General features: G+C 38.4%; 1 protein-coding gene across 4 annotated transcripts in view; it reads left to right on the top strand.

Moving 5' to 3' along the window:
• The window catches only part of MCM8 (minichromosome maintenance 8 homologous recombination repair factor), a gene marked incomplete at its 5' end in the record, with an annotated part of 34714 nt that overhangs the window by 6980 nt on the left and 10834 nt on the right, over positions 1 to 16900 (top strand). For 2 of the 4 annotated variants that reach the window (XM_079718334.1, XM_079718332.1), the window contains 6 exons: positions 3167 to 3252; positions 7847 to 7998; positions 8243 to 8438; positions 11652 to 11682; positions 12640 to 12780; positions 14828 to 14969. In XM_079718334.1, coding sequence (XP_079574460.1) covers positions 3167 to 3252; positions 7847 to 7998; positions 8243 to 8438; positions 11652 to 11682; positions 12640 to 12780; positions 14828 to 14969 — 748 coding nt within the window. The remainder of the gene's footprint in view (positions 1 to 3166; positions 3253 to 7846; positions 7999 to 8242; positions 8439 to 11651; positions 11683 to 12639; positions 12781 to 14827; positions 14970 to 16900) is intronic. The other 2 variants (XM_079718333.1, XM_079718335.1) reach the window with 2 other exon arrangements.

Below are 16900 nucleotides of genomic sequence, written 5' to 3'. Positions count from 1 at the left end.
ACAGCTTTTGTCTCTTTTTTACTCCTTGCTTGTACCATTCCCAGAGACGGTCATTATCCTGAAGTTAATTTGTGTTCTTTCCGTTCATATTTTTATATTTTGACTTAATAGGTACACATATTGTTTTCTTTCCTTTATTCTGCTGTTGGAAAGTGATGCATTCCTTTTTTGTTAACTTTTTTTTAAACTATAAATTTTAAAATTATAGAAAAGTGTAGAGAATAATGTAACTAATATCTGTGTACTACCATTATGAGTTGGCAAATATTTAGCTAATTTTTTACAAAAAATATTAAGTGTTACAAAGGTAAAGTCTCTTTGTTTCCCTCCTCAGTTCCATTAACTTTGTTCCACCCCTAGAGCCACTATTCTGAGATCAGCATGTATTCCTCAAGTCTACATTTTCATATTTGACTATATATGTAGGATTTGTTTTGTTTATGTTTACATAAATGATACACTGAATGTAACAAATTACAGCTTTTTTTCATTTGGTTATTTTGGAGTTCTACCTGTCTTAATATCTAATTATATCTAATTCTTTCTAGATATAATTATATCTAATTCTTATATCTAATTCTTTCATTTATTGTGTGGAGTAAATGAATAGCCACTGTTTATCCATGCTCTTGGCAGACATTGTGCTGTTTCCAGTTTTTCACAATTCCAAATAATGCTGCAGAGAACATTCTTGTACATGTCTCCTTAGCAGAGGAATTTCTTGGTTATATGCTATGCTTATTTTTAACTTTTTTAGATGTTGCTGAAGTACTTTTCAGAATGTTGGTCCCAACTTACACCCCTGCTGGTGGTGTTAAGTGATTACCATTTCCCCATATTTTCATTAACACTTGGTATTGTTAGGTTTTAAATTTTTGCCACACTGATGGGTGTAAAATGGTATTTCATTTTCAATATGAATTTCTGTGATTTCTGTTATGTTTGAGCATCTTTTCACATCTTTATTGGCCACTCAGTTTCTTTCTTTATTGAATTTTCTGTTCACTTTTCTGTTTATACTACTGATAGGAGTTCTTTATGAATTCTAGATACTGAGCATTGATTTCTTACATTATAGATATTTTCTCCCAGTCTTTAGTTTATCTTTTAACTTTGTGGTACATTTTTTGTTTTAGAGTTTTATCAATACATTTTGACATGGTTAAATTGATCAGTCTTTTTCCTATGACTTTTACATTTTCTGCATGGCTTAAGAAGGCCTTCCTCACTCACTCATTATAAACATCTCTCTTACATTTTCTTCCAATACTTATAAGTCTTGTTTTTTCTATTTCGATCTTTCGTCCATCTGAAATTTAATTTTGTGAATGGCATAAAGCTAAGGATCTAATTTTATTCCTTTAGGTGGAAAGCCAGTTGACGCCATTTATTAATTAAGCCCTCTGTTTCTACTGATGTGTAATACATCATCCGTAGTACACTGTGCTCCTATAGACATGTGAGTGTGTTTTATTTCACTGGTCCTGTACCAGGTCTACACAATCCTATTTACATTGACCTTATTAAAACTTTTGATAAGGTAGGAAGACTTGCCATACCGATTCTTCTTTTCCAGAGTTGCCTTTATCATCCTTAGACTTTAATAAGTTTAACATTTATTACATTTTTACTGAGATTGAAATTCCTAAGGCTTCCTTCTCTTGTAGGAAGAACAGAGTATGTTAGATTCAGCCATTGGTTCTGAATAATCAATGGTGTTGGTAAATGGGTGTCACCTACTATTTGGGCTTAAGATTCAGGACTGCCTTTAGGTCAGAGAGGCCAGATTTTTTTTTTTTTTTTGCTTTGGCTCGTTTTGCGGAATCTTAGTTCCCCGACCAGGGATTGAACCTGTGACCTCAGCAGTGAAAATACAGTCTTAACAACTGGGCCTCCAGGGAATTCCTTGGAGAGGCCAGAATTTAAATCCTGATTTAAATCGGATATTTTCTGTAAACATTATTTTGTCAAGGTATTTCCATGCCCTCTAATACAGTAGGTAGTAACGCTGACTTCATTACTCCTGTCTGAACTTCAGTGAATCACAGTGATCAGAAAGACAGTTGTTCCAGCTGATCTCTGTTCCAGTCACTATTGCTGCATAACTAATCACCCTACAACATAGTGGCTCAAAATAACAACAATCATTTTATTATTTCACATGGTATCTGTGGGTCAGGAGTTTGGAAGAACTGGTTGGCTGGGTACTTCTGGCTCTTGGTCTCTTATGGAGCTGGAATAGCAAGCGACTGGACTGACTGGGCACTGGCCAGCATCTCTCCTCCACGTTGTCTTTCTGTGTGGGCTGGTTTTGGCTTCTTGCACACAGTATGGCAGCTCAGGACACTCATTCTGCTCACATGACTGCCAATAGCTTCAAGAGACAGAGGTCCAGCTGACAGGCAGAAATGGCTTTGCCTCTTTTGAGGCAGCCTCAGAGGTCAGGCAGCATTACTTCTGTCACATTCGGTTGGTTACAAAGTGAGTCACAAGCCTGTCCACATACCAGGAGGGGGAAATTAGACTCCAGCTCTTTATAGGGGAGTGGCAAGGTTCTAGAAAGGTTTGAAGGGTGATACTATTACAACCGTATTTGGAAAACACAGTCTGCCACGGTCTCTGTATTTATAAATGCATCTTGAGGTACAAACAGCAAACAAATGACTTACGAAAACTTGAACACAACTGACTTACATGTTGAGGACTGCCTGTGTGGTACAATAAATATTATACTATACAAACAGTGCAAAAGGAGGTTAGATTGGAGAATTGGGGATGAAAGAAGACCCAGGAAAGGCTTTTGAAAAGGGGAGGATTGGGGCTGGGTATGTGGGACTGGATACAAGGGGATGCTCAAGGATTGGGAGACTACTTGGGCACAAAGGAAGGAATAAGTGCTTGGTGTGACAGGTGTGTAAAGAGACTTGCATACCCACAGCAGAAAGAATAAGAGCAGTCATCAAGAGGGACCAGCTGAAAAAGTGCCTCAAAAACAAAATCAATACAGAAGAAAATAGAAAGTCATTGCAGCTTTGAGTTCATCTTACTTTAATACCATTCTGGGACCAACTTTTAAACCAATACTAAATGAAGCATTTTAACTTGAATTTTCCTGAGGTATGATTGTAGTTTATCAAAATTTAAATGAGAATTAATCTTGTTGCAGTGTCCTGTGCCTGCATGTCGAGGGAAGTCGTTTACTGCTCTCCGAAGCTCTCCTCTCACAGTTACGATGGACTGGCAGTCAATCAAGTAAGCAATCAGACTATTAAATAAAAGGCAGGTTTTAGAGCCCTCATACTGCCAAGTAAATCTACAGTATTCCTGTATTATACTTTGATCCTTATCTGTAGATTGTGATAAGGTTTACTTGGTGCAGAGTTATGTGTTGGAGTGATAATTGTCTTTATTTGAGATTTGTTTTCTATCAGATTCCAGAAGGGATTTAATGTACAAGTATTATGTCCTTTTGCTATTGAGAAATCATTTTATATCTCATTTATGTGACTCATTGAATTGGATGTGTATATAAGCAAAGCTGTATGTTTCATTCCATAATGTGATATCCTAGAAATAGTATTGTTCTGAAGTTTTAAAATAGAGAATCCCTTAGAAATAGATATGTTTCATTTTATGTTCACAGTATCCATGAGGCATTTTCTATAGGTGATTAAAAAAAACTTTTTTTTTTAAGTCAGATAGTTTTCTCTATGTGTGTATATTTTTAACAATTTATTCCATTTTTTTCTGGCTGTAGTCCCATAACTCATCCCTAAAAATAAAATAATGGGTAGTTTTGAAGTCAGGGTGCTATCCAGGAAACTTGGCTGAAACAGATGGTCTTTAAAAACTAAGAACATAGGGGAAAAGTGAAGTAGATTGCTACCAAGCCCTGTCCTAGCTTGACCTAATGCCCTGTAAAAACCAAGACCAATATATACAGTAATTAACTGTGCACTATACAGAGATCTTTACAGCACTCCATTTTATAACAGATGACACGTTTAAAACTCTTGAGTGTGATCCTGTGGGGGAGCCTGGTTTCCAGCCCATGTCTATAGCACTTCCACCACTGAAGGGGGTGGTGAGGTCCTCAAAGGTGCTCTAAGGTTCACAGTACATGCATAGAAAATTCAGTGATTTAATTATTTGAACAAAATCTCTTTGTTTTCAGGTAAAAATAGACTAAAAATAGGCTTAAATATTTTAACTGGATTAGAATGGTAATCTCCTAATATTAGGAAATCAAACTTAGGGGGTAGATGATTGAGAAAAGGAGGACATTTAAGTGCTTTTCTTGAGTTTTTAAAAGTAAGGTACTGGGCTTCCCTAGTGGCGCAGTGGTTTAGAGTCCGTCTGCCACTGCAGGGGACACGGGTTCGTGCCCCGGTCCGGGAGGATCCCACGTGCCGCGGAGTGGCTGGGCCCGTGAGCCATGGCCGCTGAGCCTGCGCGTCCGGAGCCTGTGCTCCACAACCGGAGAGGCCACAACAGTGAGAGGCCCGCGTACCGCAAAAAAATAAATAAATAAAAAATAAAAGTAAGGTATTGTTCAGGTTCATTTTAAATGAGTTAGTTATAGTAAAACTTCGTTAATGCAATATTAGCTCACATAATTAATTGTTTTATTCTATTGCTGTATAGGTATATAAAATGATTTTTTGCCCGACAAGAAAGGCCTCCTTCCTGCCATATACAGTAAACTCAGTTTCAATTTTTTCTGAGCCTTAGCTTGGATGGCCATAAGGAATTAAGTTATTGTTTCTCAACTAGTGCATTGAAATGTTTGGATGAGTCAAGGTGACAGCTTTATTGTGTATATCAGAATCGAAGCCTTACAGTTGCAGCAGTCCCAGTTCTAGAAGTTCATCTGATGAAGACAGTCACAATATGTGCAGAAATAGCTTGCTGAAAGTATGTTTTCACAGTGTTGATAACCAAAAATGGAGAATAACCTAAACATCTGAAGAAAATATTATAAAAAGGATGGTACTATGAATTATTGTGTAGCCACTAATTATGATGATATAGGAGAGTGTTTTGAAATGACATCCAAAAATGTTTACAATGAATTTAGTGATAAAGCAGGTCACAGAATGTTCTCTACTGTACAATACTGACTTTATTTAAAAAAAAACAAACACTGGTAAATACAAAAACATGTTGAGAGTATACTGTCTGGGAGGTCAGATGAAAGTAATTGTTATTTTTTTCTTTCTGTTTATCTGTGTTTTTAAATTTTTACAAAGGTGACACATAGAAATATGTGTTCCTTTAATAAGAAAAGTCTAAAAATATACTGTTTTTCTTTCTTTTTTTTTTTTTTTGGCTGCTTTGGGTCTTTGTTGCTGCGTGCGGGCTTTCTCTAGTTCTGGTGAGTGGGGGCTACTCTTTGTTGAAATGTGCCGGCTTCTTATTGTGGTGTCTTGTCTTGCTGTGGAGCACGGGCTCTAGGCATGCGGGCTTCAGTAGTTGTGGCTTGCAGGCTCTAGAGAGCAGGCTCAGTAGTTGTGGCGCACAGGCTTAGTTGCTCCACGGCCTGTGGGATCTTCCTGGACCAGGGATCGAACCCGTGTCCCCTGCATTGGCAGGTGGATTCTTAACCACTGCGCCACCAGGGAAGTCCCTAAAAATATACTTTTTTAAAGCAAGGTGATCTTAGCATGTTGTGTCACTCTGACACTTCTCATTGCAGTTCGCCAGTGTTTAAATATGCATTGAGGGTGAAAGTAGTGGGTAACCATGGAGCAGGGTTTGTGTTTACATTCATCATTTAAGTGATTAAATTAAAAAGTTTTAAAGTAATGTGTATGTTTTTAAAAACTCAATCAGCATAGAAGGCCACAGTTCCCACAACTTCTTGTTGCCTTGTACATAATTCTAGACAACATTCTTATGTCTCTTCCTTCACTTTACGTATCCGCTCTGTGAGCTGAGAATGTTAGAGACATGGTACCTGCTGTCCCTTCTCCCCTTCCACCTTTTTTCCGTATGACGTTGCTTTTAAATTGTCAAGGTTTACTTCTGTTTTCTAATGAGAATTATCTTCCATGTTTTATTCATAGGTCATATCTAATGAAACCAACAAACAGCACTTACATGTTTATGATAACGTAAATATTGTTCAACAAAGAATCAAGTCAGGTGATCAGATGCCAAGAGAAAGAAGTGTAATTTGTGTCACTGGGTTGTTTTGTTTTGTTGGGCTTTTTTGCCCCTTAAAGGAAAATGATCCAAGCATCAAAATCAAAACGGATTCTTTTCTTATACTCCACTGAATTATCCCATATTTTAACATGCTTCATATTTGGACTATAACTTTGTTGTTTAGCACTTTTCCTACTCTTCGTAATCTTTTTATCCATGGTGTTCTGAAAACGTCTGAGTCTGTCTAGTCGTGTCTTCATCCTGCTTGATACTGATTGGCCCTTTTCTTCTAGAGTTGTCTTCAACTCTAGAATATCTATTTTCTATTTTCTCTCTTTGGGCTTCTTATCAAGTGTATCCATTCAATTGTTTGTCCTTCACCCTTTGTTTTCTTCATGCTCTTTTCTAGATTTCTTTGGCTTTTGCTTGTATCCCTTCTGTGTTTGATTTTTATATACATATCTTTAATTTTTCTGATCTCACACTTGTTTTCCAATAGCTTCTTTTTCATAGCAGCTCATTCTTGTTTTATGATGGTAACATTTTCTCAGAAACTCTTAAGCAGTTTTTTCTTTGTTTTTAATGCTTTTCTCCTTCTTTAATTATTGCCATTTCATCCTCAAATATCTGATGAGGAATGAGAAATTATTTGGAGTAGGTAAGATAGGTTTCCTTTGCTATTTTTTAGGTAGGAGTTTTTCTTCAAAAAGCCTCATCCCTAGATAGAGGGTAGGGTTTTGACGACCAGATCTTGCTTTATGAATGTGTTTTTGAATTTGGCTTGGGCTCCTCAAATGCCAGAATGAGGAGGCTTATGCTGGAGCTCTGATATCCTCTCTGGACACCTTAGTTCCCCTCATAGAGTAGATGCCTCTGTTTTCTTAAAACAGTGCTCTGGTTTTTGCCAGGTGGGGAAGCCTAATGGCTTTCCTGGGATGCTCTCCTTCTTCTTCTACCCACCTATGCACCCACCTTCCGAATAATTTCTGAACAGCTATTCTGCGACTTGTCTTTCAGTTGATTATCCTGTTTTGTTTCAGCCATCTGCTCCCACTCGCCATTCCTGCCACCTCCAACTTAGAAGCCTCTCTAGGGCTGAGAACATTGGCTCCCACTTCTCTTGTACCCTTGTAAATTTTTCCTGTGTGTATTCTGGAATTCATTTGATTTTATCCATCAATACTTTCCCATTTGCTGTTTTATAAAGTTTCATTAATATCTCTTATTTGTTGATGGCACCTCTGCATGCCCCAAAACTTCTCTTCACTCTTTTAGTGACTGTTATTTTGGTGGAAACTTTAGAGGGAAGGTAGGCAAATGCATGTACCCATTCTGCCATCTTTTTTTAAAAAATATATTTATTTAGGTATTTATTTGGCTGTGCCGGGTCTTAGTTGCGGCCTGCGAACTCTTAGTTGCAGCATGTGGGACCTAGTTCCCTGACCAGGGATCGAACCCAGGCCCCCTGCATTGCGAGCGTGGAGTCTTAGCCACTGGACCACCAGGGAAGTCCCTCTGCCATCTTTAATTGGAAATGGCTGAAGTAGTTTTAGATATACCATTGAACCTTTTCTCTTTTTTTTTTAAACTAACTGCCCTTTATCTAGCTCAGCACCATGTGGACCCTGAATAGTTAATATGTTGGCAAAATAACCCAAAGTCAGTATATGTACTGACTGAAAATTGTTTAACTTTTTAGAATCCAGGAGTTGATGTCTGATGATCAGCGAGAAGCAGGTCGGATTCCACGAACAATAGAATGTGAGCTTGTTCACGATCTTGTGGATAGCTGTGTCCCAGGAGACACAGTGACTATCACTGGAGTTGTCAAAGTCTCAAATGCTGAGGAAGGTGTGGTATAACTTTCCTCAATTCTGTTGTCCCTCAGTAGTTTGTCAGCATTCCTCTTTTCCCTTTTTAAGATACTTCTGAATTTCCATTAATTTAAAGAACTTGATTCTTATATAGGTGAAACTTTTCCTCTAAAATAAAGGTTTATTTATAGCTCACCATGCCTTTCTTTTACAGTCTACTTCAATCTTTGTAGGGAAAATGAAAATACCAATTATTGTATATCATACTTTGAAATTTACAGGTTCTCGAAATAAGAACGACAAATGCATGTTCCTTTTGTACATTGAAGCAAATTCTGTTAGCAATAGCAAAGGACAGAAAACAAAGGCTTCCGAGGATGGGTGTAAGCATGGAACGTTGATGGAGTTCTCACTTAAGGACCTTTATGCCATCCAGGAGATTCAATCTGAAGAAAACCTGTTTAAACTCATTGTCAAGTATGTATGAGGTTATCTCAAGTTTTATTTTATCATGTGCATGTTGGGGGTGCTCTTGGCTATCAGTAACTGAAAACTAGTCAAAGTGTTTGCAAATTACAATTCATTAGACATCTTTAGACCTGTGCAGCCAAGTCATTGAAAGAAGGAGACTTAAAGGGTGAACTGCGTACATAATATTTAAAGAAGGGATAAAATTTCATTTTTTTCAGTTCAGTTCAAAGAATCAGAATAAATAAGGCCATATATGAATATATGAAGTATTATGTTGAATATAAAGAAGTATTTTACATTTGTCAATTGTATAGATAGGAACACACAAAAAGGACAGGGTGGAAGAGGTATAATCCAGCTGATCACCCATCTTTGTACAGCCCGTAAGCTGAGTGGTTTTTACATTTTTTCATAGCTGAAAAAAATTAAAAGAATATTTCATGACACACAAAACTACATGAAGTTCAGATTTTGCTATCCGTAAGTAAACTTTTATTGGAACACAGCCACACTTGTCCATTTACATAGCATCTGACTGCTTTTGAGCTACAGGGGCAGAGTTGAGTAGATGTGATAGAGAATGGCTCACAGATATTTATGTGTCTGTACCTTTACAGATAAGTTTGCTGATCTCTAGTTGAAACAATAAGGAAAATTTACTATATCACACAGTCTGGTTACTCGACGGAAGAGTCACGGGGACAGTGAATTACAGAGTCATTTCAACTACTTGTATGTAGGGGGTTGTTTGTTTACTTTTAAAAAGCAAGAAATAGATTCACATCGAAGTCACTTACTATTGATAAGTATTTCAGAATATTTTTTTATTTCCGTGTTACTGTCCTGCAGTAGAGAAGAAGCAGTGTAGAGGCGTTTTTGCTTTAGTGATAACGAGCCTTTTCTAGAAGATAAACCTGCGTTAGAATCTTGCTTCAGCCACTTCCAATGTGATCTGGGGCATGTTAATTTCTCCTTCATTTTTATCTTCTTAAAGTAGAAATAATAATACCTGCCTCAGAATGTTGTTCTGAAGATTAAATGAGATTTCATGATGTACTTAACGTAATTAACACAATGTGCTGTTATTTTGAAATATTTTGACAAATTTTTGGATAATTTTGAAGAAATAGGAGAAAATGAGAGAGACCGAATAGTAGCTGTGCCAAACAGAGGTAAAGAACTGAGGTTTTGAAGTGCATTGTATTAGAAAAATTGATCTTGTCACGCTTTTCTCTTCACCTAGGCTTTGGGCTGTAGGAGAAGTTTGTCACTGTCCCTATCTAAGGGACAGCTTGTCACTGTTCCTATCTAAGTGCCTAAAACTACTCCTAACTAAGGCAGTGACACTGTCCCTAGCTAAGGGCTTGTCACTGGCCCTAACTAAGAGCCTAAAACTACTCTTTTTTCCTTTAATATGTTAATTAGAAAGCTGGGAAAAGTATAGAGTTCCTCAGGGGTTCTTTGTCTTTAAACCCTCAGAGATGTCCTTTGAATAGATGGCCCTCCAAACCTAGGATGAGCTAGGGTGGTGATGTGTTCTGGTAGTAAATGTTGGAGTGGTGAGTGGTCTGTAGCAGGTGACCAAGGAACACCCTGGTTGAGGACCAAAACACCTCTTTGATTGGTACCTCTTACCAGTTATAAATAAAAATGAACATTTGCAGTGGTCCTTCTTCTGTCATACTTAAGGAAGATAAGTTAGTATGAAAAACCTGGGTTTCCTTCCTCCAGTTTGCTTTTACCTTTTAGTTCTAAGTTTGTGATTCCAACATCAAAACTTGAATTTTTCATGGTCCTCCATTTGTGAATCTTGCAGGGGTTGGCAAACTAGGCAGGCTGCTTGTTTTGGTAAATAAAATTTTTATTAGAGCACAGCCCCACCCATTTATTTACAAATTATTCATTGTTGGCTTTGACAAAAGTTGGGTAGTTGTGACCCAGACAGTAAGACTGAAACTATTTACTTTCTGGCCCTTTAGGAAAAATGTTGTCAACCCTTGCTAGATTAACAAATTGAGGCCTATGAAAAGAGAATGGAGAAGACAATAGAAGGCTGTTTCAGTTTAGGTTCCTTCAGAAGCAATGATTTGCATAAATGTAGTTTCTTTGGGAGGCGATCCCCAGAAATACTGGGAGGGGCATGAGGAAGTGAGACAGAGAGGGGAGGGCAGTTAGTGTATGGTACCTTAATGGAGGCTTAATAAGGGCTTAATCCTTCTGAGGCCTCTGGGACACTTGACTGTAGAGCTAGCCTCAGTATTTTTCCATCTAAGGGCCTAGATTTGGGGCTGCTCCTGAGAATATTAGACACCCGAGCACTTCTGGCCTGCCCAGCCTGCCTGCTGATGATACTTCTGCGGCCACAGAAAGCCCTTTGGCAGACAGGTGCAGGTGCTTGGTAAGAGGCCAGCAGTGATCATGCAGGAGCACGCTGAACAATGATTGCCAAGGGGAAGTGGCAGGGCACCAACTTCTGTGTTGACATGCATTAACAGGGATAATGATTCATAGTTAACTCTGATTATATCTCTTCCTCCCTGTCCTTTTTGTTCCTGTTTATGTATTTGATAAATGGGAACTACTTCTTTATATTCAACATAATACTTTATATATTCATATATGGCCTTATTTATTCTGATTCTTTGAACTGAAAAAATGAAATTTTATCCCTTTATTATGTACTCAGTTGACCCTTTAGTCTCCTTCTTTCAGTGACTTGGCTGCACAGATCTAAAGATGTCTATTCATGTAAAATAGAATGTAATTTGGTATCCTAAAGCCTAAAAGTAGAAGACCATGATTATGATCTTTTTTTTTTTTTTGTGGCGCTCCGTGTGGCATGAGGGATCTTAGTTACATGACCAGGGGTAGAACTCTCGCCCCCTACATTGGCAGCGCGGAGTCTTAACCACTGGACCGCTAGGGAAGTCCCTATGATGCATTTTAAAGGCTAGTAATATAAATGCTTTACAAGTGTCCTGTCTCCCTTACACAGGCACACTTTTTAAAACATTCTTCCCTTTATAGATTAACCAAGAATTTTGATAAATTTACTGTTAGAATAAAATTTCTTGAGTTGTTTGAGGAGATGTAAATTTTTTATTTTTTACTATTTTCTTTTGATGCTAAATAAAGCAAGTTAAGCAAATTGTAAAGTAGATCTTCTAGTGTATCACTGAAATGTAAGTTAGAATTTATAAGTCATATTCTGTTTTTCAGCTCGCTTTGCCCTGTCATTTTTGGTCATGAAGTAAGTATTTTACTTCATCTTTGCTCAAAAATACATAAATTTGGCAAAAATAGTATATAGAGATTTCACAAAAAATAGTCATTTCTGTTGGCCAGTTATTCATATTTTCTTTTTATTTATTTATTTAAAGCAATTAAGTTTAGTATTTTTTTAATTAATTAATTAATTTTTGGCTCCGTTGGGTCTTCATTGGTGTGCATGGGCTTTTCTCCAGTTGTGGTGAGCGGGGGCTACTCTTTGTTGCCGTGCGCAGTCTTCTCATTGCGGTGGCTTCTCCTGTTGCAGAGCATGGGCTCTAGGTGCGCGGACTTCAGTAGTTGTGGCACGTGGGCTCAGTAGTTGTTGCTTGCCGGCTCTGGAATGCAGGCTCAGTAGTTGTGGTGCACACGCTTAGTTGCTCCTTAGCCTGTGGGATCTTCCCGGACCAGGGTTCAAACCTGTGTCCCCTGCATTGGCAGGCGGATTCTTAACCACTGCGCCACCAAGGAGGTCCCTTATATTTTAATATGAATCATTATTCTCCATAAATGGATGATATGAGAGATAAACTACAGTCCCTTGTAAGACAGAGCTGCTTACCAATTAGAGTTAATAGGAATGGTCTTTTTTTAAAGTGACTCTGGACAGTGTAAATGTTAAAGCAGAAACTAACAAAGGTTTCTCAGTTTTGTGGAACGGAGTCAATGCCTGGCAAGGTATGTCTTCACTCAGTGACTTTTAAGATACCTGATTTTATATGCTTTCTAATTTAAGCTTTTTAATCATCTACATTAAAGAAGTTTGTATTTTTAGACTTACTTTTCTTAGGAAAAGAAAAAAAACAGAGTTCAATCATGCTTTAAAAAAAAGAATCCACACACAAATTTTGTAAACATCAGAGGAACACCCCTTTTGCTAGTCATCTTTATGTTTTTCTCACTTGTTTTTGTTTTTTCTCTCTCTTCTTTCACATCTGAGCTTGTTAAAGCAGGTTTGGCGTTAGCACTCTTTGGAGGAAGCCAGAAATATGCAGATGACAAAAACAGAATTCCAATTCGAGGAGACCCACATGTCCTTATTGTTGGAGACCCAGGCTTAGGAAAGAGTCAGATGCTACAGGTAGGAAAATCAGACATTTAGTATTTGACCTTTTGCTTATAAAATGCATGAATAATTCACAAGTGAATTTTCTTAAAACATGCAGTGTTTGTGTTCCAGAGGGTATTATTTGTCACGTAGTGTGAGTGAGTTGGGGTTTGTGTGAGTAATATATAACTTGTATCTGGCCATCCTTTCAAATAGAGCCAGTCTCCTGTCACTCAGGCTGCACAAGCATGCTGCTCTGTTAAGATGTCAACTATTGTGAAATATTAACCATTTTCCTAACCCCCTTTTTTTGTATCTAGCATTGCTTTGCTAGTCTTTGTTGTTGTGACCTCACCTATGAAAAGAATAGTTCAAGAAAGTAAAGCAGGGTAACCCATTATCTCTTCATACAGCTACATAAACACTGTATTGGGCTTTAAGAATAGTCTGATAAAGGTAAGAGATCTGGCCTATCCACCTCCACTGCTTCTTTCTGAGTCTAAAACAAGGAAACTTCTATGACCAGTCTGTTGTTGGTCCCCAAGATGATTTTGGCTGTGCCAATCAGAGCCTAGTAGTTCTCCCCTCCAGGGCTTATGCTGGCCCTAGAAGATGCAGCTGGTTGGAGTGCTTCTGGTTTCCTTGGAGTGACACCTGGTAAGCCAGCAATGCATATCACTGTCACCTTTGGAGCTTTTCGAAAATACCGTGGCCTTCCCCAGTATTAAGAATTAAGAATCTCTGGGTTAGGGTCCTAGCATCTACATGTTTATAAACACAGGTGATTCTGAAGTGCATCCAGGATTGAAAACTCTTGATCTCATTGTATTATAAACCTACTGTCCTTCATGTCAGAGTCATTATTTATTACCTATGGCTGAGTGTTAAATCAGTTATCATTTTAATTCCTAATCTGATATTTATTTAATCCTGTGTTTCCCAGTTTTGTTCATTTTGGCCAGTTGGGTCAACTTTTTTTTTAATTCTGTTCTGAACCCATGCTATAAGCCTGACAACTGAGGCACAGGGTACCCAGTTATAGGTGAAACAGAGTTGATAGTAAAAATGAAAACAGTATATACTTAGGTAGAATATGCACGTAAAAGTGCATGTGGGGATCTGAATTGCATGTAAGTCTGCTAGCCCCACTAAGCCAAGGTTTTTAAAAATTAGGCTAACACTAACAGTTATGAGTTGTTTATATGTTTAAATTATGTTTTCCTTTGACCATTTAGCAAGCCATCATACTCTCAAACTAACAGCTAAGGAATTACAAGTAACAAAAATAATGATAGCTACCATTTATTTAGCTAAGCACCGAAGCATCACTTGGGTTGTGTGCTACGCAAGTCCAGAGCACACTATTGACATAGATAGCAGTGTAAGTGCCGTCTCCTAAGGTTGTGGGGTGCACAGCTGTGTACAGCGGCCTTGCACGGGGCATGTATTGTATGCCAGGTACCGGGTTAAGTGCCTTGCATATACGATCTCATTTATTCCTCAAGGCAGTATTGATAAAATATAGGGAAGCTGAGGCTCTGAGAGGTTCAAGAGCAGCACACCAGTAGATGCATGGTAGAGCCAGGATTTAAACAGGTCTGCCTGACTCCAGAGATCCATGCTTTTAGCTGTTGTGTCATTTAACTACTTTTCTGTCGTGCTGTATCTTATTTACTCAGAAGGTGAGCACTATTGAGCCATTCTATTACCTGATGTTTAAAGAAGCATTGGAGTCTCTGAAACTAAACTTGTACTTACATTTTCGCTATTTGAACTTGAAAATGAAGCATAAAATGGAATTGTGTAGAGTATTCACATGACCACAGACTTCAGAATCAGGTTGCCTGGGTTTGATTGAATCCTGACGTCACACCTTCATAGCTGTGTAAGTTACTCTCTTCAGACCTTAGTTTCTACATCAGTAACAGGAGTGTTACCTTCGTCTTACTGTGGTGGTGAAGATTGTACAGTAAAGCTCTTAGAAGAATACCTGGCATACAGCTAATATTTGTGAGCAACTACTATAGCTATTATTTCTCTTTTACTTTGGTTGATTCTCTTAAACTCTTTGTTTCATTAGGCAGTGTGCAGTGTTGCTCCACGTGGCGTGTATGTTTGTGGTAATACCACAACCACCTCTGGTTTGACTGTAACTCTTTCAAAAGATAGTTCCTCTGGAGATTTTGCTTTGGAAGCTGGTGCCCTGGTACTTGGTGATCAAGGTAAGAGGCCAAAGCAAATAATAGTTTTGGGGCTTTCTTTTTTTAAGCTTTTCCTTTTCAATTAATTTCTTTACAGTCTGTTCCAAGAGTCATTTGGACAGCACCGTCCCAACCAGTGAGTTGAGAATGAGTGCCAGGAAAACTAGAAATACACATCTCATCATTTTGTTTGTTTGTTTGTCTTTTCAGGATATGATGGATAGTTTATAAGAAATCTAGTTGGAAGGCTCAGCAGGAAGAGATTGCCAGTTGGGCTTTGCTACCTAAATTTCTCTTTGTGATGCTTTAACCCTATTGGGAAAACATATTCCTGTGCAAGTATCAGGCAGTGTCCAGGTTCCAGTCCAGCTGAGGTCATTCATTCCTTCCAGTTTGCCAGTGACATCACATTTCTAAATCCAGTACCTGTCAGCCATGTTTGACACAGCTGATCACTGCTGTCTCAATGAATACTGTATCTCCTTGGTTTCAAGGACACTGCACTCTTCTGGTTTTCTTCTTACTTTTATTCACTGTTCAGTCTCAGTCTTTACTTGTTTTTCGTCTCCCCAGCGTCTTAACTGGTTGGCTCCTCAGGATAACTTAGTTTCTGTACTATTTTCTTCTCAGTCCGTACTTACCTTCTTGATGATCTTATCTAGCTTCATGGCTCTTTACCTACGTATATCCTGAAATTTTCCAAATTTATGTTTCCTCCCCCTTGAACTCCAGGCACATATTTCCCCTTGCTTATGCAGTATCTCTACAGCTTTCTCAAACTTAGCGTGTCCAAAACCAAAATCTTGATCTTCCCCTTCAACCTATTCTTCTTACAGTTTTTCCCATCTTAGTAAATGACACTTCCATCCTTTTATTTGCTCATATCAGAAAACGTGAAGACATTCTTGACTTTTTCTCATACCTCGCATCCAGCCTGTCAGCAAATCTTGTTGGCTCTGCCTTCCAGATACAACCAGTATCCAACCACCTCTCCACTGCTGCTACCCCAATCCAAGACACCATCATCTCTCACATGGATTATTACTGTGATCTCCTAGTTGACATGCCTGTGACCACCGTTGCCCTTCCTATTGTTTTTAACAAGGCAGAGCAATCCCATTAAAACCTAGATCACATTATTCTTCTGTTCAAAACCCTCCAGTGCCTTCCCATGTCACACAGTGAAAGCCCAAGTTTGATAGTGGCCCAGGCATCCTTTAATCACCTCTTTTGCCTTGTTACCTGCTACTTTCCTCTTATTTCCTCTTCCCCAGCTACACTGGCCTCCTTGCTATACCTTGAATACCACCAGCACTCCAGGCACATCACATTCCTGCATCACAGCCTTTGTACTTTGGAACCTTTTTACCCCAGATAGTCTGCAAGGCTTATTTTCTTTCCTCCTTCAAAGTTTTGTTCAAAAGTCCTGACCCCAGTGAGGCCTTCCCTTAATACCACATTTTACACTGTAACCACCCCCCACCACCACCAGCAGACCCTGTTCTCCTACCCTACTCTACCTTTCTTTCCAGAGCATTTCTTACCTTCTAATATACCATATGGTCTACTTTTTTTTATTGTCTGCCTCCCAACACTGAATAGAATGTAACCTTCACAAGGACAGAGAATATTGTCTTTGCAGTGTTATATCCCGCATGCCTAGAACATAGTATTGATATATAAAAAGCATTCAGTAAATATTTGATGAATGCATAAATTCAACAAACACATCTGGCTATTATATAGCTCATTAGAAGTGACAGTATTTTTGCTAGGTTACCAGGTGAAGAAAGTAATAAATAAGAAGAGGTTACTCATTGTTAAGCTGTCAGACTTTCCATTAAATAGAAGTTGAAGGTGATACAGGGTTTAGCTGTGCATATAGCTAATGTGATTTAAGATGCACAGTGTTAAAAGTCCATAGCTGGGGCTTCCCTGGTGGCGCAGTGGTT

Source organism: Hyperoodon ampullatus, assembly GCF_949752795.1.
Source record: "Hyperoodon ampullatus genome assembly, chromosome: 14".
In the NCBI taxonomy this organism is placed as follows: domain Eukaryota; kingdom Metazoa; phylum Chordata; class Mammalia; order Artiodactyla; family Ziphiidae; genus Hyperoodon; species Hyperoodon ampullatus.
The sequence above is the reverse complement of the archived record's forward strand: the minus strand, read 5'-3'. Positions and strand labels throughout refer to the sequence as shown.